Consider the following 16,869-nt stretch of genomic DNA (forward strand, 5'->3'; position numbering starts at 1 on the left):
GAGACTGGAGGTGAGAGAGGGGGAGAGAGAGAGTAAGGAGGTTCCTGCTTTGGATCGGACTCTGGAGTTGGGTTTCCTCAGAGGTGACACGTTCGAGTGTGTGTGTGTGTGTGTGTGTGTGTGTGTGCGGTTGGCTGTTTATTTACAGAGCTTTAGCTCTTGCTATGTTCGTAGAAGGGAGCCGCTCTCCCCCTTCAGACCCGGGGTGAGTGGAAACACACCAGCGCAGAGCCCACTGTGTGGAGCATACTTTCCAGTCGCACACGGCTGTAATTAAAGGAGACAGACAATCGGCACAACACACAAGCTCATTAACTAATAATTTATTTTTTTATCATTTAGATTAAAAAGTCAGTGGTTCATCGCCTCAGAGAAAAACAAAATGTACAAGGAAGACTTTGATATACCAGAAGTGAAGAGCGGAGCGAGGGAAGGATCCCTCCAGTGAACCGTGTGTGAGTGAGCATCACAGGACCGAGTGGAGGAGGTGGCGCTCCGCTCGGCCATCCATCCTCAAAGTCATTTACAGTTGCGGCGGTTGTCTGTAAACGTATAACCCCCCCCCCCCCCCCCCAAATGAATACACTGTAATATCTGAACCACGTAATCTTCTGGCCGTGATCACAGACGCATGTTCCTGGTTTCCACAGACCGGAGAGCATCACCTGCTTCCTACATCCACACGAGAATCATCCGAGGCCGAGTGACGCTTCACAAAAACACAACGCGCTTCGGTACGTATTTACAACATCGGAAAAAAAAATGTCAAGACTTATTAAACAACCGCGAGACTGGAAGTGAACCGGGAAGACATGGGAACCGGGACTGGGGGAGAAGTCGAGGAGGTCTGCCTTCAGCCGAGAGCTCTCACCTCTCTCACTGTGCACACTTGTTTTACATGGTATGGTTCATTACACACACCTGTGAATGCCATGCCGGGATGAAACAGAGCAAAGCCGTTACGGCCGGAGCTCCACCGCCAATCTGCTGAGCTTGTGACCGTAAAGCAACGGGACGGCTCTGAAGAGCGTCCACAAGACGACGCTTCACCCCAACAAACAACATCTGGCCTCTTACTTCTCATCTGTGATCCAACAGTCAGGGTGGGCGCTTTTTTCTTTTCTACGCCGAGCGTTAAGGACGCCACAGTTCCTTCTAGCGTTGAGCAGAGCGCCATGAGGCCTCGCCGGCCCGCGCCGCGACCGTCGATCAGAGTCACGCCGTCCTCACGCCGCGGCGAGGGCGCCACCCGTCTGACGGCCAACACGCACATCATGGACGCTTTGCTTCTGCATTTCTGCGAAATTCCAACGGTGGGAATCGTGTCCCGTGCAACCTGCCGGCCTTCTTTTGACCTTCGTTGCTCTTTTTATATCGAATTTTGGCTACGGGTTTCTTTTTGGGGGAGAGTAGAAAATCTAAATGTCCTTAAGGAGACAGATAAGTATGAATATCCACAACACCCATCGACATTCCTTCAGAGTTACACCGGCCTCTGCTGTCCCGAGGTCCACACTCTTACGCTCGGCGACGTCATTTCATCAGCGCTTACGATCAGACCGCACACCTGTGTGAGGTGTGCGGTCTGATTGTGTGTTCTTCACAGCTGGACATGCATTCTGACAACAGGAGCTCTGGTGCAGTGGCGTACGCCCCGGAGGGGGTTCGGCCGACACTTATCTAAAGACACTGAATACACAACATGCACAAATGGGTTAAAAAAAGAGGGGGGGGGGAGTTTGGGGGAGGGTGGTGGCTGACAGAAGAAAAAGAGAGCAGAGGAGAGACACTTTGAGGAGGATGACAAACCAAACATACCGCCGCGGCCAGAGGAGCGCCACCGCTCGCCGAGCACGACATGCCGATCCGCACACGCACTGCCGGCTGGATGCGCCCCCTCCAAACCTGCTGTTTATCTTGTACTCTATTTAAATAAATCGTAATGTGCTTTACAAAAATGAAATAACAGCAACAAAAAAAAGAGGCAGATAAAAAGCTTGAGAGCAACCAGAGGGCTCTCTGTGGTTTTTGTTGGTCCCGACTTCCATCGTTTCTTAATTGAATTGAAAAAACGGGACTATGCTTATTTGGCAGAGGATGACAGGGCCTGTGTGTGTGTGTGTGTGTGTGTGTGTGGGGAGATAACTTGGGACGTTTTGCTTTGGATCCCTGTGCTCATGCTAGTTCGGTTCTTCGCTGCGAGGTTTTGATGGACCAGCAAAAACCACAAACATGCAAACATAACAGAGCCCATGAGGAATGAAATCTGATCCTCTCGTGTCATAATACAATCGGGGAGCACGAAAAACTTTCCAGCCTCATTCATTTTGTCAAAATACGCTCGAGAAAAACACAATTCGGTTGTTTATCCGACCGTTTTCTTTTTACTTCATGAAAAGGAACTCTCGTTTCCATCTCTTATTTCGGCAAACAGAAGCCTGCCGGTCACGGGACGCCTTCAGAAAAATGTTCAGACGGTTTAAATACAGACGAGTGACACACGGCAACATCTGGAAGGCCGCTGCCCAGCGGAAGACGTTATCCATAAAGCAACAACAACAAAAAGTCTCTGTGGATATATTGGTATTGTTCCGACATTCCAGACAGTCGTCCACACGCTTCGTCTTTCCTGCAGAAAAAAAGTGCCAAGCAACGAGTCATGATGGTGATGCATGACTTTATAAACCAGGGCCTAGTGGGGAAGAGGACAGTCCGGGGGGGGGGGGGGGCTGGAATGTTACTCACACATGCTCCCGGGGTTTGTTTTGCCTCAAATGAAACAACAGGATATCTCTCAAGGACGAGGTGGGTTATGGTCGGATGAGATAAAAGTAGCCACACAAAAACATATAAACTCTACGATGAGCAGCGGCATCAAACACTCGCAGATACAAGAGTTCTGTGAGGGCGGCGGTGGTGGTGGTGGTGGTGGGGGGGGGGGGCTGAGGTTCGCTGTGGAAACCGTCCCCCGCATACGGGGGTCCGGGGGTCCTCGGCTCCTCACGGGACCAGAGCGTCAACGTCACAGTCCGCAGACGTCACGGCAGAGACCTGAAGGAGTCGGCCGATCGACGGCAAACGTCGATGGAGTTGAAACGGGAGGAGGAGGAGCTTAAGAGGAGCAGCTCGTCGACAACACTGTGGAATAAAATCCTCAGAAGTGTGTGGAGTGTTCTTATGTCCAACAGAGTGGCAGGAGACAGTCGGTGGGGGTCAGGGGGTCGTGGGCAGCGGGGGTGGGGTCGAGTGGACATCTCTGCTGCCGTCGTCGTCGAGGGAGGGAATGGCGTCTGCGTTCGTCTACACTTCAAACCCTTTTTAACGGTCCCTTTTTAAGGCAAACCAGTTGGAGAAACAAAAAAAGACAACCGGCATAAAGACAAACCGTGAAAAATAAAAAAAGGGAAAATAATTACACAATATACACAAAACGTGGTCCTTAAAACAGGTCGGGGACATGCAGTCTGTCTGATGTTCCTGTGATGGGGAGACGGGGGGTGAGGGAGGATGGGGGGGGGGGAGGATCGCCGCTCTCCCATCACGCTTTGCCGCACTTCCCCTTCTTCTCTTTGCGCTGGAACTTCCTCAGGCGCCTCGTCCAAACGTCCCTCCACTGGATCACCAGGCTGTTCTTATCGGCCATTAGGCCCACGGGCTCCGCCCCCGGACCGCCCCCGGGACCCGCCCCCGTGCCGCCGTCGCCGCCGCCCATCACCAGGAACCGCTTGCTCATCTGGATGCGGGGACACTTGCAGGCCAGGTCCTTCATGTGCACCCACAGGACGCTGGCGCCGCGCTTCAGCGGCTCGCCGCGGCTCTTGTACACCGACACCAGGTTCACAGAGAACTTAGCCCAGTCGCCGACCGTCTCCATGTCCAGCACGTTCACTTGCACCGCTGAGGACACACAGGAACACTCAGGCCGACGCCCCCAACACGCCACCTCCAACAGTGAATGCTTCTCCTACCGTAATCCTTCTTGCAGTATTTCTTCATGTTGATCTTCAGGTTGCCCTTCACCGGTTTACAGTAGGACTCACAATCTGCAGAAAGATCACGGACAACCGTCACATGACACGACGCTCACATGACACGACGCTTACACACTTGGGGTTTGAATGGTCATAAGGTTGCATTTGAGGGTTTAGAGCAGGGGTCCCCAAACTTTTTCCTGAGAGGGCCACATAACGTTTCCCTTGTCTGCTGGAGGGCCAGCCGGGGGGGGGGTGGGGGGGTGCTCACCTGTGTGCGCGCATCACGGCTGAGCGATGCGCGCGCCACTCGCTGTGAGCGCTGCGCGTGCAGACAGCGTTTAACGGAGCGGAGCAGCGTGCGCTCTGATCGCTCTTTTAATGGAGTATCGATACTAAAAATATGCTAAATCACATCGTTTTTAACGTACGGGTACTTTGTTAGTATTGCTACACCGTGCAGCGTGACGGCAGCAGATGTAGCGGACTAACATCCAAGCTAACCTAACTTCCCAAACGCTGTGGACATCTGAACGCTGATTGGCCGAGACGCGACACGTCCCATCAAAGATGTTTTATTGTGAAGAGCACCACTCCACACTTTTCTCCACGTCTCACTGCAATCTCAACGGCAGCGGGCCGGGTGAACACATTAATAAATCGGAACGCGTCTCTGGTATTGTTCAGGGGGCGGGGCCACATGGGGAGGCGGGCCGGATCCGGCCCGCGGGCCGTAGTTTGGGGACCACTGGTTTAGAGTGTATTGATGTGGTGCTGTTGCAGCAGCAGCAAACTCAGTGTGACAAAACACCCAGAACTGTTATGTGCTGTGAAACCACCAAAGACCGCACTGGAAACCCTCCCAACTTGTTTCTGCACACGTCTCCATCAGCGGATCACACGCCTGCTTACGTTCAGCGACGGGACACCGGAGCCGCTCGGATACCTTTGAGCTCGGTTTAGGGTTTTTTGTATGCGCTAAAATACAACTTCCGACAAATCCCACATCAAAAGCGCTGCGAGAGCCGCTTGAAACAGACCAGAGTCACACGAGTGTTCCGTTTGACATGTTTTTCGGGGGTTCTTGAGAAAAGACAGACGAAGGAAGCGGGTCACGGTTGGATGGAGGTGAAGAGACCTCGGCTGCCAGCGACCGAGACCACGCGGCGGCCGGACGACCTCCGCTGACCGCCGGGCGTTATGATGACCATCCTGACAGTTACAATGCACCTCTTGGCTCAGCCTTCCTCACATCTCTTCTCCTCGGTTTAGTCGTCACGTAACTAAGAGTTCTTTTTCTTCACGCCGACAAATTTGGAAACTGCACTGGAAAGAATTTAACCCCCGAGCGTCTCACTGTGGGACTTGAACCAACATCGTCTCTGGCTCGGCCTCACATCCCGACACTCTATGGCACAAGCGTTACACAACAAATGAGACGATAGCACTTCATTTATTCATTTGTAAATTGATGTTGAATACGTCTGTGACCTGAGAGAGATGGAGAGGAGTCACATCAAACGGAGCTCACGCGTGTCACCATCTCCCCTGCTGTGTTTCTGTTGTCATCTCAGCCTTAGAGGCTCCGCTTCCCGGTGATCGTGTTCTGAGTTTTCCACGAGAAGCAAAGAGGGATGGAGAACAAAGGCAGGCTGAACCAAATAACCTTTTGAAAAGCTCAATCCAGCGGTAAATACCAAGTATCCTTGATGCGATGTGTTTTAATTGTTGTCATGGTAACTCCGGCTCCTGGACCGGTGACAAGAAGAAGACGCCGTTGATCATGAGGCTCGACTGGACCTGACTGGGTTTCATGAAGCGTCTAATTTCGCATCCACTTATTTCAATTACAAAACTACCAGAAGGTCACAAAGTTAAGAACACAATATTAAATGGCAGCCTGAACATGAGCAGAGTGCCGTGAGGCTCACGTTTCATCACGATGACTTTACAGTGCGGCGGCACGGAGACCGCGCTGCTCACTTGTCGGGCGCACGCAACCGAAAAACCACATGCCGCTGGTAACTGGCCTGGCATCCGCGTCCAGACCGCAACAGGAAAACCATTCAGGCGCTCCGCTTCCCAAAGAAAAGAAAATTCCAGGACTTAAAATGCCCCAATAAAAATAAAAAAAAATGGTCGTGAGAGAGAGAAATTACGCTTTCTGGGGTCGCATGAGAGGAGGGGTGTCGCATCGGTGGCCTTTTCTTTGGAAGGACGGGTGGAGCGATGGAAGGAGGAGAAAGAAACGGGGGGGGGGGGGGGGAGGAGGGGGGGGGGACCCAGGAGCCCATTAAAATGTCCAGGAGGCTTTGGCGGTATATCAGAGCGCTGGAGATTTTATTAGCCGGCGAGAAGACAGACGAGGAAGAAAGAGAGAGAAAGGGGGGGAAAGAGAGAGAGAGGGAGAAAGAGAGAAAGAGGGGGAAAGAAAGAGAGAGAGAGGGAGAAAGAGGGGGAAAGAGAGGGAGAGGGAGAAAGAGGGGGAAAGAGAGAGAGGGAGAAAGAGAGAGAACGAGGGGGAAAGAGAGAGAGAGGGAGAAATAGAGAGAGAGAGGGAGAAAGAGAGGGAAAGAGAGAGAGGGATAAAGAGAGAGAAAGAGGGGGAAAGAGAGAGAGAGAGAGGGAGAAAGAGAGCAGATGGCAGCTTCCAAGAACCTGCAGACAGGTTTCAGGGTGAAAGAAAAACGACGAGTGGAGGTGTAGATGTGGACGGCTGCAGAGGTGTACGTGTGGACGGATTTGTGTGTGTGTGGTACATTTCTCACATACTTTAAATAAATGATGAATATCGTAGCTCGCTTAAAGACTTTTTCATTATACGTGTGGTTTCACCTGCCGATCATTATCGTGAAATGCGCTCCAACTGTGACAGGCGAGCGTCCGTATACGAGCGGTGCATGGACTTCATTAGATCACTGCCAGTGTGTGTGTGTGTGTGTGTGTGTGTGTGTGTGTGGTATCCAGTGGCTGGCCTGAGGGGATGGGTGGTGAGAGTGTTTTCCCCAGAGGAGCTGCCCGCTGCCAGCTGTTCACCTGGAAAAGCTGTCGGCCAATCGGCCGCTGACCCGGAGGACCGGCCCGCTGGAAATACTCACAATTGGTTCCGAGGCTCTGGACCGCCCTCGTTCCTTTGAGCCTCGCTCACTGTGCCGTGACAAGGACAGATTGCACCCGCCGCCCCTCACACAAAACCGTTGCGGCGCCTCTGGTTTGTGATGCTGAAGCTGTTCTCTGGTCGCCGAGGAAGGAGAAGGATGAGGGGGACGCTCCGGGGTCGGGGAGGGCCGGAGGGGAATGGCCGATCAACAACGCTTTTGTTTTACGAGACGCCCGAAAACATTTTCCCAGGGAAGTCGACACAGGAAAGAGCTGGACTGAGCATTTTGTTGTTTAAAAAATAAATTTAAAAAAGGCTCACGTGATACGAGGGTCGGAATGAGATAAAGTCGCACGTGAGAAAATAAGCTGCAATCGTGAAGGACATTATTATTATTGATTTATATTTCCATTTGAGGAAATATATAGACAGTATTTCCTGAGTCTGTTTTCATGTCTGTGTTGAACATGCAGCTCGCCCCAGCGGGCCGGCTCACCTGGTCCACAGGTACCGATCCGTCACTTCTCCTTTGTTTAATGTGTTATTGTTGTCTAAATATGCCTCTTCACAACTCCACAGAGTCGAAGACGAGAAGAGAACCAGAAAGAAAATATAAGTCAAACCTTTTCTAACCAATGTATTCATTCTATAACATTTGATTCAATAGGAGCATTTATAGTTATATAGACTCACAGCCACTGAAGACACCACAAGGGGGGGGGGGGGGGCGTGGTCTGAGTGGTGATATAAGTTTATAAGTTATAAACCCACTAATGAATCAATGATTCCAATTCGACGCCAACATTCAAATCATACAGCCGCAGAATGAAAAATAAGGGTGGGGTTAATTGACCGGAGCGTAAAGTCTCTCTCCCTCTCCCCCTCTCTCTCTCCCCCTCTCTCTCCCTCCCTCTCCCCAGCAACTTGCCAACTCTCTTTTTCACGCGCCTCAACTCTCCCATCCACTAAATCTCCCAGCTAAACGTGAACTAATCCCTCTGCTGCCGTGAGGCTCGGCTAACTCCAGGTTAGCGGTTGGGAACCCGCGGGTTTTTAAGACAATGGAAAACTTCTGCAGGACCCAGAGCTCTCGTTCCCTTTGCCGAAATCAAAAAGAACGGGGACCCACCCTTCATTCATATGTATTCCACATATATATATATATATATATAAACAATCAGTGTTCTGTTCCTCTCATAAAGCAGTGGTGCGTATGGGCGAGGCAGGCGAGTACTGACCTGCTGGCTCCTCTGTGCTGCTCACCGCCACGGTGGGGATGACCACTGGGATTTCTGAAACGCACAAGAAATATAAAATCACGTTGCTGCTGAAGCTTGAAGCCTTTTCGGTGCACGGCGTGAGGGATTTGGCTGCATGTCAGCACAGAGGGAAGATGTGGTCAAAGGAATCAAATGTGTCTGAATTCATTATTAAAAGAGTTGGGAAGGTTTTGTGAATAAATAAATAAACGACAAAATGAAGTTAGTATTAAGAAGGATTACGTGAGGCTAATAAGAGGAAACATGGGTTGTCTGACAGTAAGTGTGTGACTCCTGCCAACTACACACATCCAAACACAGAGGGCGCTGCAGACATGCAAGGTGAACATTCAGAGACATACTTATTACTTATTGGTGGTGAGAGTGAAGACAAACTATTCATTCCACAAACTAATGTCATGTTTCAGGAATTGAAAGATAAGTGTGAATAAAGTGAAGTCAGAGGAGCCAGAGTCAGTGGATGCAGCACAGCGACACCCAAGGATCCAGTTTGGAGAAGTCAATCCATCCAAAGTCAGCACACTTTACATCAGAGGCACGCTAATTAAAAAGGAAAGTGGCTGCACGAGACGAGTCTCGTCCTCCCCGAACAGATGCCGGGTTAACGCTGCTGCGTCGTCCCACGCACAGACGGACGGATGGCAAGGAGACCATCGTGGTTGGATGGTCTTCACACAGATGCAGCCCACCCTCTCTGCGCCCGCTGGCTACTCGTGAAAATCCTCCAGGACTTCCATCCCGACCGTATTCAACTTTCCAAAACAAACGCTAATGCCGACAGCGGGCCGTCTGCAGTTATCGTAAACAGAGTTACTGGAACGCGGCTGAGCATCCGCCCATATCTGCTTCTGAGAGGATTTGGAGGTTGAGGGCTTGAACCGCGAGCGAGTGGGAGTGTGTTGGCCGAGGGGAACGGGGGGGGAGGAGGAGAGGCTGCAGTTGTCTCTGAAATTATGGACACCCCCGCCAACAAAAACAAACCAGAGCACCGAGCTTCTGCAAAGGCAGGCCAGCTGCTGAAGCCTCCGAGTGTCGTGCCCTCACGGCCTCGTGAAGACAGGCAGGCGGTGAAAGGATCATTCAGATGAGGGTGCTGCCGTCATACTAATGGGCTTGGTTGTGTCTTCGGGTCTCAGGACCCTCAATAGGAGGTGCGCTGCCCGCCGTGAGGCCGTATCCACACACGGTCGTCATTAACGCGCGACACCATTCTGCTCCTTCTCACTGGTTCAGTGGCACTCGAATGAGAGGCTCTGCCATCCATGACCACAGTTGTTTCCTCCTCGCCCATCCGCCATCTGCTGCTGGAGCAGCATGCGGAGGGGAAACAACACGGCACCGCGTGCTCCGGTGGAGGTTTCCCTGTGAGAGCGCGCACCGTGCGACCGAGCCGCCTGGCACAGCGTGGTGGAAAGTTGCCCTCGATTACGCATGCCTGCATGTACCCACACACACACGTTTGTCACAGGAAATTAAAAACCCGACACACACTCACACACACACACAGTCTTGAGTTCTCACGTGTTGGGCTGTTCTCTATGAAATGATCATGCATTTGTAAAGGCAATGCAAAGAACACATTGTGTTTGGTGCAGGGTAGAGTCTGGGTTGTGTGTGTCAGCTAGAGGAAGTGTGTTTTCAATGAGACTCATCTCACTGGAGTACGTGCTGCTTTTAGTTCTCTTCTGTATCGTAACTATGTCATAAGCCTTTTGAAACGTGACATTATTGTGAGCGTGTCAGTGTTTGACCGTTTTGACATAACAGCTGCCGGTGGCGTGCGGTCGGGTCACTCACTGATGCAGGGCGCCACGGGCGAGCGGCTCTGCTGGTAGCCCTTGGCGCAGCGGTTGCAGGTGATGCCGGTGACGCCGTCCTTGCAGGGGCACTGGCCGGTGGTCTGGTTGCACGTCTTGCCCGCCGCGCCCACAGGGTGGCAGTCACAGGCTGGGGGTCAGGTGTGAAGAGGGGAGGGAGAGAGAAAAGTGCATTTAGATGTCGACTCATCACAGTTGACACGCAAGACACTGGCGGATTCCTCGGGTACGAGTCTCTGCAGAGGAGAGGAATCGATCCTGGACTATGTGTGGTCGGCTCTGCATCAGGCGGCCCGGTCGGGTGCGAGGCGGCGCTTTCCTTTGGGTCGCCTGAACACAGCGAGAAGAAACACTGAGCACGCCTGTGTGAACGAGAGAGATAGCGTGAAGCGTGTCGTCCGTCGCTGTTGGGAGACCAGAGAAGACCCAGAGGAGACCCAGAGGAGACCAGAGGAGACCCAGAGGAGACCAGAGGAGACCAGAGGAGACCCAGAGGAGACCAGAGAAGACCCAGAGGAGACCAGAGGAGACCCAGAGAAGACCCAGAGGAGACAGAGGAGACCAGAGGAGACCAGAGGAGACCCAGAGGAGACCCAGAGGAGACCAGAGAAGACCCAGAGGAGACCCAGAGGAGACCAGAGGAGACCCAGAGGAGACCAGAAGACCCAGAGGAGACCAGAGAAGACCAGAGAAGACCAGAGGAGACCCAGAGGAGACCAGAGAAGACCCAGAGGAGACCCAGAGGAGACCAGAGAAGACCAGACCAGAGGAGACCCAGAGGAGACCCAGAGGAGACCAGAGGAGACCAGAGGAGACCAGAGAAGACCCAGAGGAGACCAGAGAAGACCCAGAGGAGACCCAGAGGAGACCAGAGAAGACCCAGAGGAGACCAGAGAAGACCCAGAGGAGACCAGAGGAGACCCAGAGGAGACCCAGAGGAGACCCAGAGGAGACCCAGAGGAGACCAGAGAAGACCCAGAGGAGACCCAGAGGAGACCAGAGAAGACCCAGAGGAGACCCAGAGGAGACCAGAGAAGACCAGAGGAGACCCAGAGGAGACCAGAGGAGACCAGAGAAGACCCAGAGGAGACCCAGAGGAGACCAGAGAAGACCCACCGTGTCCTCCCCTCTCCCCTCCCCTCCTCCCCTCCTCCCCTCTCCGCTCGTTGCCCGCCTGGTGACACACCGAAAGTTTAGTTGATGCCCGGCAGCAAAATGCCAACAGCAACAAGCAATAGGTCACAGTGGGAAGGTTTTATGACCTTTGCTGGTTCTAGGTAATTTATCCAAGCCCCCTTTAAGCAACGTGAGGCTTTTTTTGGAGCGAGGTTAAAGAGCTCTTAAATACAAGAGCTGGAGAGCTGGTCCAGAGCCTTCCGAGAGAACTTTTACAAGACATTAAAGAGGATGACAGGAAGAGGGCAAGATCTCAGAGTGAGAAGGGGAAGCGGAGGCCTGGAGGGAGGAGAGGCCCGGTGCGTCAGCGTGGTCCAAACACGACCTCACCGGCGTAAACACGGGATCTAACCAAACTGCGGCTACGCCGACTCCACTAGATAAACAGACATTTGTTCTTTGAGTAATAAACACATACTTAACATTTCACAGCAATCCAGCCAGACAAACACGTCGGTGGCATATCAAAACAAATTGAAGACTTTTACGTCTTCTTGGAGGTGTGACGGTTTGGTCCCACTTCCACTTGGACATCGTCTGTCCAGAACCAAACCAGTCAGAGTTCAGTTGCCTCTCCTATCTGCTGACCAGTCGGCTCCTTTGCTTATTTTCGATGTATTCTTTTTTTAAACATGTGCGGACTGAAGTCAGTAAGTGTGACTCGACTGTAACAAGATGGCTGTAACGGTCCGAGGCGATCAAGAAAAGACGAGAAAGGCCAAAATCACACTTTGGGGGAAAAACCCTGGAACCCAATAGTCTTTAAGGGGTTTCCAGAGGAGGCAGCTGTTCACAGCCACGTGACGGAACTGTGAATGTGTTTATTTGCTCCGGACATATTTGAGCCGCTCCAGGAGAGTCGAGCCTGAGGACCCCACCACCTGTCGACTGGGCGAAGGGTTTGAAGCCGACCCGGGAGGGACCGTCTGCGTCTGGCTGGCGGAGAGACGGATTAACCAAAGCTCAGATCTTCACAAAACACCTCGGCCTTTTTTTTCTCTTCCCGACGGATCCGACCCGGTCCACGGGTGTCGAAGTGGCTCGGCTCGTAAATCTGATGCTCCGGTGAGCGTTCCCGTGTCTGGTGCTCCGTGCCAACCCTCGCCAGTCAGCGCTCTTCAGGACCCTTTGAGGAATTCCGTCATTCCTGGAGTTTGAGCCCCCCCCCCCCTCTCTCTCTTTCGTTTATGTGAAATGATTTGTCCAAAGCACATGTGGGGGAACCCCTCCCCCAACCCCGTTATTGGATCTGTCTGATACGAGACTGGAGTCGGTCCGTCATGCCTGCAGACACATGTGGCCGGTGTTTCCCCGAGCGACGGCTGAACGGCACAAGCCATCGACTCAGCCCCGCCGTCCCATAAGATGAGAGTCATGTTAGATGTTCTCACTTCCCTTGAACAACAACAATGGTCGGCTGTTTGGGTTTACGGTCAGAGTCCACTGTTCAGTTTTTAAAAAAACACACAAAAACAGCAACTGCCAGATCTGAGCGGGCCGGGACCGGGTGGCGGTGTCAGGCTCCGCCCCCGGCTCTTCTCCTTGAACTGCTGTTCTGAAGTTTTATGAGCCGGGGCTCGGCCGGTTAAGAAGCAGTAAAAACATCCTCAGAGGTTGATGACTTTTCAAGCCTTTGCGACTGCAGACGTGACAGGCACTGCGGAGGGATTTGTAGTCCTTCGACAGGCTCAGTTTAACCGATTCGTGTTGCACTGTGCACGTGTTGCACTGTGCACGTGTGTATGTGTGCACGTGTTGCACGCATGTGGGCTTCAGGTCTTGTGAAGACTGCTTTTTGTCTGCAGTTATTGGCAGTGGCCACATCTGCAAGAGGTTGCCCTCGGTTGGAATAATGTTCGAACCAGTCAGTTTTGTTCTGCTCGTTACTTTATTGTGAAAGGAGATTAAAGTCTGAACATATGTGCATTTCTTATAGGTATTAAAAAGCCTGGTCTTACACAATGACATGAATATCATGCCACTTTCAAATTCATTACCTTCAAATTGAAAATGCCGGAAGGTTATGTTTTGATCGCCGTGTAGTTATTTATTTGTATGCGTGTTATTCGCAAATCTCAAAAAGTATTGAACCGAATCGCATGAAATTTGGTGGGATGATTGTTTATTATCCGGGGACCAGTTGATTAGATTTTGGGATCGATCGGGTCAAAGGTCAAGGTCAAGGAAAGGTCAAACTCTTTTTTTACCATAGCACGATACATTTTTGTCCAATTGGCATGCAACTAATGCCAAAATGTTCATAATTCAATGCCCAATCTTGTGATATGCGAAGGTATGCGCTCTACCGAGTGCCCATTCTAGTTTGGCATGTTATTGCTTTGCATTTTTTAATCTGTGGGATAATATGTCATCTCATGCAATAGATGCTCAGAGCTGCTTTGGTAGAGCAGGAAAGGGAGGAGGCGGGGTCAGAGAAGCACACCGCCGATGACTTGTTTATTAATTCATGTAACAAGTCCTTAATTTAACCCAATTGTGTTCTTTTCCTCAACCTAACCAAGTAGTTTTGTTTGAATTCACAATATTAATTGTGTTTGAAACGAGTTGGAAATGAACATGACACAAGAAATGTCCCACGAGTTAAATAAAGTCATTCCAAATGCACAAATAAATCTATAACTCTTTTCTTAAAATTATTCTAGCGTTGGAAATAATAACGCTATGTTGAAGGATCCAAACAGAAGATCCATTGAACGGCTCCTCCCTCCCAGGGACACCTGGGCTTAAGGTCCTGGCTCACCTTGACACGAATGTTAGAGAATTGCTGTTATCCGTCCTCGAGGATCACATGTGATGCTATTGGCCAGGTCCGATATCACTAACCTAAAAGTACCCTCAGAATTAGGTTGCATAAATCATTTTCTGTCCACAGATCCTCAGAAAATATATTAGAGCCGTGTACGGTCGAGGTGGTTTACGTTGGCCGGCTCATTAAAGCCTTTTATCGATGTTCCTTGTGGTCAACGGAGACCAGCGGCTCGGATTCACTTAAAAACCTTGGATTTTGAGGAGCTCCGTGTCCTGCAGCCCGGCCAGATATCATGAGAAGCAGGCGTGGCCTGTGCTTCCTCTCAGAGCCCTCCCAACTCCCAGAAAACACCTGCGCTGTAACTCCATTCAGCCGCACCGCGACTCCGACCTCCGTCTTGACCCCTGACACATGGAAAGAATCTGAGCTGGGAAATAAAAATCAAGGAACGCCACGGTCAGAAAGAAGAAGACGGCGACGGTTCGGCCGGCTCGTCGTGAGCCACGGGGGAAAGAAATCATGAAGGTGGGGAGGAAGAGGAGAAGACGGCTCTAAACAATCACGAGTTATGAAGAAAGAAGAGAACGAGGAGAACGACAGCTCCGAGAAGGCTGCGGAAATGCTCCCATCAATCATGGAGCCAGACACTCAGCCGAGGCTTTCAGACGTTGACTTTCATTTCCGTCACATCTGGGGCCTTTGTTGGGGGGGGGGGGGGGAGATAAACCGTTTACCACCTGATCATAAGGCTTTGATAAAAGACAAATTGCAGTGTTGGGGGTGGGGGGGCATCACACTCCTCCCAGGTATTGCAGGAAACAATGTGCACACAGCGGGGGTCGGGGGGGGCACACCTCAGGGCCGATCTCAGTGTCTTGGTGCAGCGACAGGTCACATGACTTCAGCTTCAAGGAATGCGATTTGAGTCCCTGTGGACGTTTTTTTTTTTTGCCTTTACTGCCGAACGGCACGACGTCTCAGCGCCACCAACACGGGGCGTTTTCTAACCTCGCGGGTTTCCGGTTACAGCTCCCTCGGCTACACTCCTCTCTACCTCCATCTGATGGATGGTGGAGGTCTGGATGGTGGTCCATGCCGACTACCAACTCTTCATCCACTCTGACATCTTCATTGTGTTGTTCCTGTGTTTTAATCAGTGTGTAATGATTCCTTCTGGTCACATGACGTCTATGACACCTGTCCATCCTGGAGAGGGATCCTCCTCTGTTCTCGCCTCAAGGGTTCTGACCTTTTACCCTGAAGGGTTGTTTGGGAGTTGTTCCTGATCCCATGTGAGGTCAAAGGTCAAAGGTCAGGGATGTCTATGTGTACAGATTGTAAAGCACTCTGAGGGGAATTAGTAATTTGTGAAAGTGGGCTCTACAAATAAACTGAACTGAAAGCCGAGCGGGAGCCGGTGGGAGATCTTTACACGGCGAGCGTTGGCCGCTCTCGCCGTGTGAAGCGATTCTTCCGTCAGGATCGACAGGATAAAAATATAAAATAAATTCTCTCTCCAATTTGATTTAATACGTTCCTGAGCCACCAGTACAGGGACATGCTGTTATTCCTGCAATGGGTCCAGTGGGAGGAGAGAAAGCCTGCAGCATAATATTGGGCTGAAAGATATCCACTGCAAATGTGAATTAATTAAAGGGTAAAAACATTTTTCCAGGAGAAACGCTTCGCTCAAGTGATAATATTTCGCGGTGTGTGGTACGGGGAACATTTGGTGCGACCGCCAGAACGGCTTCGGGCTTCAACTCCTTTCTCTGCTCCGGCACGTTAGACATGCTGATACGTTTCTATTGAAATGGACCATGTGTATGTATCCAATCATAATCTTTTAATTTATTTTGCCCCCCCGACATGATTACGAAAGTATACGCAGCGTTAGGACGTCTCAATCAGCTTTTGTTTGAAACACTTTCTAAATATTTAGCGCAGCATGTCGCCAAATGAAAACTCAAACCGAGCTTAAAGCAATAACCCGCGGCCTTTTCATGTAAATAAATATTCTTTTTTTGTGTTGCTAATCTTTTAATGATCGATGCAACGGGATCCTTGTTCATAAAAATGTTTCCGTTGGCCGTAAACACGGAGCGGTTGCTAACTCAGAGGCGCTTCAGGAGCAGCCATCGCCACGCGGTCGGATTCGACTTAAAGGAGGAGCGTCATCAGAAGAATGCGAGGAGGAAATAGATCAAAGGTTGCCTAGTGAAGTTCAGAAAACAGCAGGAGAGAAAACTTCATGATCACCACGTCAAAATGAACAGAAATTAGAGGGAAAAATGCGTCACTGTGTGGTGGGACTTCTACCTTTGCACGCTCGCCGGTGGCTGATGGGTCGGGCCAGGTCTCGGTAGAAGCCCTCCTTGCAGTAGTGGCAGTGGCGTCCGGCGGTGTTGTGGCGGCAGTTCATGCAGACGCCGCCGCTCTTCCTCCCCGACAGCTTGTACAGCTCCATGTTGAACCGGCAGCGGCGGGCGTGGAGGTTGCAGTTGCACGCTGCGGAGGGGAAGGGAGGGAAGTCAGTGAAGGCGAGAGAACTCTGAAGAATCCCAACGCCGTTTATCTTCAGAGTCAGAGTGTGAGATGGAATGTTCTGGTGCGCATTGCAGTAAAGCGTCTGCTCGCTATATGTGAATCAGATGCTGCAGGGAGGCGGTGCGGTCGAGGGCGGTCCGTGATCTACACGGCGGCTCGGTGCAGAACTCATCAATCAAAGGGATGTTTGCAGAGCTCATTTTCTCCA

At 51.3% G+C, this 16,869-nt stretch overlaps 1 protein-coding gene across 2 annotated transcripts in view; it reads right to left on the bottom strand.

The window, feature by feature from the left end:
• Nucleotides 1-308: 308 nt before the first annotated feature.
• Nucleotides 309-16,869, bottom strand: part of ntn2 (netrin 2) — a 41,976-nt gene continuing 25,415 nt past the window's right edge. For both annotated transcript variants that reach the window (XM_056430295.1, XM_056430294.1), the window contains exons 3-7: nucleotides 16,434-16,622; nucleotides 10,149-10,298; nucleotides 8,310-8,363; nucleotides 3,969-4,043; nucleotides 309-3,897 (exon numbers count right to left, since the gene is read on the bottom strand). In XM_056430295.1, coding sequence (XP_056286270.1) covers nucleotides 3,539-3,897; nucleotides 3,969-4,043; nucleotides 8,310-8,363; nucleotides 10,149-10,298; nucleotides 16,434-16,622 — 827 coding nt within the window. In that variant the 3' untranslated portion in view covers nucleotides 309-3,538. The remainder of the gene's footprint in view (nucleotides 3,898-3,968; nucleotides 4,044-8,309; nucleotides 8,364-10,148; nucleotides 10,299-16,433; nucleotides 16,623-16,869) is intronic.

The sequence above is a fragment of the Pseudoliparis swirei genome, chromosome 13 (genome assembly GCF_029220125.1).
Source record: "Pseudoliparis swirei isolate HS2019 ecotype Mariana Trench chromosome 13, NWPU_hadal_v1, whole genome shotgun sequence".
NCBI classification, from domain to species: domain Eukaryota; kingdom Metazoa; phylum Chordata; class Actinopteri; order Perciformes; family Liparidae; genus Pseudoliparis; species Pseudoliparis swirei.